Source organism: Notothenia coriiceps, unplaced genomic scaffold (genome assembly GCF_000735185.1).
Source record: "Notothenia coriiceps isolate Sejong01 unplaced genomic scaffold, NC01 NC01_scaffold00013105, whole genome shotgun sequence".
NCBI classification, from domain to species: domain Eukaryota; kingdom Metazoa; phylum Chordata; class Actinopteri; order Perciformes; family Nototheniidae; genus Notothenia; species Notothenia coriiceps.
In genome coordinates this window covers 1-6,373 of record NW_011345806.1, presented here as the reverse complement: position 1 = coordinate 6,373, position 6,373 = coordinate 1, and the positions used below count along the sequence as shown (strand labels likewise).

The 6,373-nt window shown below is 39.0% G+C and overlaps 1 protein-coding gene across 1 annotated transcript; it reads left to right on the top strand.

Annotated features, from left to right (window-relative positions):
* Positions 1–767: 767 nt before the first annotated feature.
* Positions 768–4,584, top strand: dmtf1 (cyclin D binding myb-like transcription factor 1; the record flags this gene model as incomplete). The annotated part of the gene is made up of 8 exons (XM_010773892.1): positions 768–996; positions 2,079–2,230; positions 2,562–2,732; positions 2,830–2,903; positions 3,099–3,251; positions 3,524–3,727; positions 4,074–4,173; positions 4,461–4,584. Coding segments are annotated over 8 exons (1,118 nt in total), but the record flags the coding sequence as incomplete, so codon positions are not given.
* Positions 4,585–6,373: the final 1,789 nt, after the last annotated feature.

The following is a 6,373-nucleotide window of genomic DNA, read 5'->3' as shown; positions in this document are numbered from 1 at the left end:
AATTGCAAACCACGTACCCCGTAAAACTAAGAAAAGTTTTGTGAAGCCGCCATTTTATTTGCTTGCATTAGCATTATTAGCATTAGCATTAGCCCAGAGCACAAACGGAGAGAGACTAACTTCGGGTGGCAGTATACGCCGTGAAGTTGTTTGCGGCCTGCCAGTAAACCCAAAGCAGAACAAGAAGAAGTGACGTCAGCGGGTTCATTTGACTAATCTTACCTCAGGGACTTATTCCGGTGTGAACGCGATCTGCTAGATAGTTCAGGAATTAAAGATTTCCGGGGAACTAAGGTCCGGGAGCTATTCCTGGGAAAAGTACTTGGTGTGAAAGCACCTATAAAATCTCAGTTTTTAAATTTTATTCTGATTTATTTTGTTGTGTTTTTGCTGCATAATTATGACTTCCAAACTTTATAAAATATTCAAATAATCTCCTCGTAAATTCACGACTTTGATATTCTGAGACTATAAAGAAAGAAAACTATTACAAAAGTAATGAGTGTTTTTTAAATGTAGGAACTTTTTTTTCTTTTCTACATAGATTTCTTCCTTAAAATATCCAAATTTTAGTAAGAAATCTGTTTATTTTTAAATAAATTTAACTGTAATTTTGATGCATAATTATGACTTCCAAACTTTATAAAATATTCAAATTATCTCCCCCATACTTTTCTCGTAAATTCACTACTTTGGTCTCCAAAACTGTCCGAACCAAAGCCTCTGCATCTTGTCTTGGTTAAACTTAATTCGTTTTTTTTCCTCAGGTAAATGGACGGAGGAGGAGGAGCGGCGGCTCGCTGAGGTCGTGTACGAGATGTCGGGCGTGAAGCCGGGCTTGGCGGTGACGGGAGGCGTTTCCTGGGCAACGGTGGCCGATCTTGTGCGAACGAGGTCCGAAAAACAGTGTCGGTCGAAGTGGTTAAACTACCTGAACTGGAAACACAGCGGCGGGACGGAGTGGATGAAGGAGGACGACGTCAACCTCATACGCAGGTAACCAGAGCGGGTTTTACTCTACGTGGAGAGGAGATTCTGCTTATCTTTAAAATAAATTAAGTGTTTAAAAAACCGCTTTGATCCGCTGTATCGACACAAAGCTGAAAACAGGCTGTTCTTCTGAGAAACTTTAAAAACACTGTAAAATACCTGAAACATGTTTAAAATATTGACCAAGAAATATGAGTCTGAATATGTCTACGTGGTGAGTTAATCATAACTGTATGGGAGTCATCAGTTGGGTTCTAGTTACACGAATCATAGACAAATCCAACCCAAAATGTAATGGCTTTAAAATTGTAGAAAAGCAAAAGATATTTGAATAAAAGGGGAGAGGGCATTGTTCATCTTTAAAAAGCCTCTTTGATCAGCTGCATCGACACAAAGGTGAGAACAAGCTGCTGTCCTGAGAAACTCTAAAAACACTGTTCAGAGAAACGCGGTTCTCACAGGATAGCAACATAGAATAAAGTCTGAACAATACCTAGAAAAAAATCCTGAAAAATGTATAAACTAATGTCTGAATATGTCTCTAAACGTTCCAAAGAAATATTTAAAAATTGTCGGAAAATGTTGAGAAAGTACATTGAAAAATGTGGATTTATTTGAAAAATCCCACGAAAGATTTCCGTAAGAACAAGAAAAAATTATATAAAAAAACTAATATGATGATCTTAAAGAATATGATGCATTGCTGCTGATTTAAACCAGCCATCAAGTATATAAATAGGACTCAAAATGAGTATAACCTTGAACATGGGAGGCGTGTGGTGCAGTGTTCAACAGGTACAGGTTCAAACCCCACTGCATGTCGTTGTGTCCCTGAGACACTCCACCCCAAATAGCTCCTGTGGGGATTGCCCACAGTATTGAGTATATAAGTCGCTTTGGATAAAAGCATCTAACAAGTAACATGTAATGTAACATCTACACGTGTAAAATCAGGACAAATACGTTAAAAAATGCCCTCAAAAATATATAAAAAAATTGCAAAATTATGTTGAAAATGTAAGAAAAATGCCTTGAAAATGGTTTGAAAACCTTCTATGACAATATGAGTTATAAACTGTGTGTTCCAGGATATTGGAGCTGCAGGTGGAGGAGGAGAACGAGATCAAGTGGGAGGATCTGGCCGGCGGCTGGAGCAGCGTTCGGTCGCCTCAGTGGCTTCGATCCAAGTGGTGGAGCATCAAGAGACAAGTGTCCAACCACAAGGAGATCCCCTTCAACGGTACAACACACAGCTCAGCAGCACTGACATTTATGTTAGAATCGCACTAGAATAAATATAAGAAATTACACTAAAATTGTGGTAAAATATACATAATTATGAAACAAAGATACATGTTTATTTCACTAGAATAAATGTGACTAATGCGTTAAAATGAATGTAAGAATTGCTCTCTAATAACCTGTGTGTGTGTGTGTGTGTCTGTCTGTCTGTCTGTCTGTCTGTCTGTCTGTCTGTCTGTCTGTCTGTCTGTCTGTCTGTCTGTCTGTCTGTCTGTCTGTCTGTCTGTCTGTCTGTCTGTGTGTGTCTGTGTGTGTGTGTGTGTGCTCAGTCCTCCTAAAGGGTCTACGGGAGCTCATCGCTTCTTCACAATCTGGAAGTCCCTCCTCTTCTTCTTCCTCCTCGCTGCAGATCCGATTCAACCGATTGGACGAGAGCAGTGGAAGCCCCGCCCCCTCCTCTGTGGCGGCGCTGCAGATTCCCGTACAGATCACACACCTGGGTGAGAAAGAGAGGAAGATTTAATCCCAAAAAAATGTCTCTTTACGCTGACAACACCCTCCTATTTTTGATGTACTTATTTGCTGTGTCTCGTTAAGCTACAGATTCGTCAGCAGCAGCCAACGATAGTGAAACCATCACCGGAGCCATGCAGACCTTTGAGATCATGCCTGTAAACACAACACAAATTCACACATCATATAATAAATATACCGATAAATCTGCTGTTAGTAGATGCTAGCCGTCTGGAATAAGATGCTAGCTATCTGACACAACTATGTAATTTAAGTCTTAGCAAATTGTTCATGAAAGAAAAGTGTCCGAATCACTGCTCTGTTTTTATATTTTGTATGTATTTGTTTTCCAGTCGTTCCACCTGCAGCCCACAGGAACCCCGGGGACTTACTTCCTGCAGACGACGTCCAATCAGGGCCTGAGTTTAGGCAATAACAGCACGGTTACCCTGACGACAGGCTCCTCCCCCTCATCACACGAACACATCATCCTGCACAGCCTGTCGGTCAGTAATAATACGTATAAATAGGAACACGTGTATAATTGTCGGAAAGTAACTATTGAGGTACTTGTACTTAAGTATTCCACTAATTTTCAAAGGGAAATATTGTGTTGTACTTTTACTACATTTTATTTGTTTATAAATACAATACAAATTGTTTGGTATTAGTACTTTTACCTAAGTGAATGACCTGAATACTTCTTCCAGCACTGATAATATGTGAAAATACATAATAAGTATTTTTTATGGGATCATTTTCTGTGTTTCCTGCTCAGACTGACGGCCTCTGTTCTAGCGACGGTGTCATCATCCAAACGGTCACATCTGACTCCGCCTCCTCAGACCCTCTCGGCCAATCACAGCTGGAGGAAGAGGGGCAGAACCAGGAGGATCGCCTCGGCAACGAGAGTCTCCTTGAGGGTTCTGTGAGCGTTGTCGCCGAAACTCAGGAGCCAATCACAGAAGGCTTCACTGACAAGGTACATTTTCTTTAAGATGTTTGTAAAAATTATAAATATATAATTACCAGTATAGTATTTATTTACATATTCCAACCTAGTAACGTATATAGCTGCCCATTACACATTTGGAAAGAAGTTTAATTAAAATATTTTCAATTTAAAATCTATCTGTATCTGTCTCTCTGTCAGTCTACCTGAACACTGCCCATAATGAACCACGATCAATACTTACATTATGCTGTGTGTGTGTGTGTGTGTGTGTGTGTGTGTGTGTGTGTGTGTGTGTGTGTGTGTGTGTGTGTGTGTGTGTGTGTGTGTGTGTGTGTGTGTGTGTGTGTGTGTGTGTGTGTGTGTGTGTGTGTAGGAGTTAAGTTCACCGTCTGGCAGCACCGTGCTGATTGTATCTCCAAACATCAGCAGCACCGTGCTGATTGTGTCTCCAAACATCAGCAGCACCCTGACTGGTAACAAACATCTCATTAGTTACAAACTCAAGGTTTATTGTTGCTTGACAGTTTTGTATATTATTGCTAATTATTCTGTCTCAAATCCAATTTCAAAACATCAACAGAAATTCTACTTCATCCTCTTTCTCTGTAGCGTAGTAGAAGGAATAGAGCATGTTATTTTATCATTTAAAGTTGATATAGCTTTTTTTTTTTAATAACAATAGATTCCCTTTCATACTGACTTTCTGACACGGACACATTTTGAGTTTTTATTTGTCACATGGTTCTGTCTCTGTCCTCAGATCCAATCCTTGAGAACCAGGACGGCTCCGACTGAACTCCAAACATGATCAAAGAACTACAGGAATTGAAGGAAGCTGATTCTTCTTCTTCTGTGGTGCTACTGTTGCGCAGGACGACAGGAAGTGGAAGCAGTTTGTAAATGAAACCCCTGGATTAATTGTGAAGACGTGCCAAAGAGACTCAGAGACAGAGAAGGATGTGACCTTTAAATAAACACATGTTCATATGTAAATATAATTAAATAAATGTGATGATATTGTGAAATTAATGGTGTCCGAATTTTTTCATTAAAAAATGTACTTTTAGGAAGTTGTGTGGTGATACAGAAGCTTATTCCTCTTAATATTTATATAGAATAGAAGCTGGACTAAAATGTTGTGGCAATTTATCACTCACAACAGGAAAGAATGAAACAGAGAGGAATCAATAAAACACAAACACAGATATAGTTCATCAATTATTATTTCGTTGCACAACAAACAATAATAATGAGGAAACATTACCTTTGCTCTCAAGCAGTGATAGCAGGGGGTCTTAAAAAGTATTAAGAGTTGAATCAATTTAGCGAAGATCAAGGCTATTAAAAAGTATTAAAGGGCATTTTCCAAGGTATTACATTTTGTAGCTTGTTTTCAATAAGTATATAAATGGTCCAAAGAGGTTGTATTCTACAGTGTGCCTGAATGTAATCATTGCGTAGGTGTGTAGTGTGATTCTGTGTAGTTTATTTATTGCATCCCGTTGGATTTGACGTCATCTGAACAGGACATCGAACACTCACTGCTTGATAGCACACGAAGGTCCGTTTACGCCGGTTGTTAAACAACATCGTTATGGGGAAATGCAAGTCTGCGTCCAAATGGTTGGAAGATAAGGAGGAAGGACAATCAATACTGTATATAGTCAATGTGAGGTAAAGTGTGTCGCCAAGGTAACCGGTTAGAACTCGAAGAGGCGATGAGGTCTTAAAATGTATGGAAAGGGTCTGAGAAAAGGTCCTACATGTGACTTCAGGATTCCTGCGTATACCCTGGATAGTGATGCTCCAACAAAGTAGAAGTTTCACACAGCCTATATAGCAGCTGTAATGAACACACACTCATTTTCCCTAACCATGTTTAACTAACACACGAACATCATGTTTTCCAAATGGACGCACCAACATCAGAGCAACATGTACAGTATGTTTCCAGATGTCGAAAGTTCATTATCTCATGACGTCTTCAGGTATAATTCAGACTTAGTTAGGATATGAACTTCCCAATTAACAAAGCATACATACGTCTGCACATGGACGCACATACATTTAGCCAACACACGAACCTCTATAATGGTGATTATAATCTACTCAGCCTCTTTCTGCTTCCTCTCACATTGGGTCAGTTTTACTGCACGTGGGTACATCTGCTGATAATTGCAAAGAGACTCATGGGCCTCTTCTGAATCTGGAAACTGTAATTCAATAACATACCGTCATTATAGTTATATTGAGAAGGTCCAAGACTTGACAAAAACACAATACTCTTCTACTGGTCCAGTGTATGATACAATGCATTGATTTGGACTGACTGGACTAATATCTTAAGCTAATGGTAACAATCAAGACTCTTCATTATAAAAACTACGTATCATATTAAATAGCTTAAAAAAATTACTAAAGGAGACACATTTCTCATTATTTTCATTATAATATTAGTATGTTATTTAAAATAACAGACTTTTAACTCACTATCTTGAAGACTTTTCACATATTTTACACTTTCTTTTAGACTTCATAAAGCTACCCTTTTACCACTGTTAGGGAAAAACTTGATTTGCTAATTTAAAGGGGACCTATCATGCAAAATGCACTTTTTGATGTGTTTCCTACATCAACATGTGTCCCCGGTGTGTCGGGGAACTCAGGCAGCGT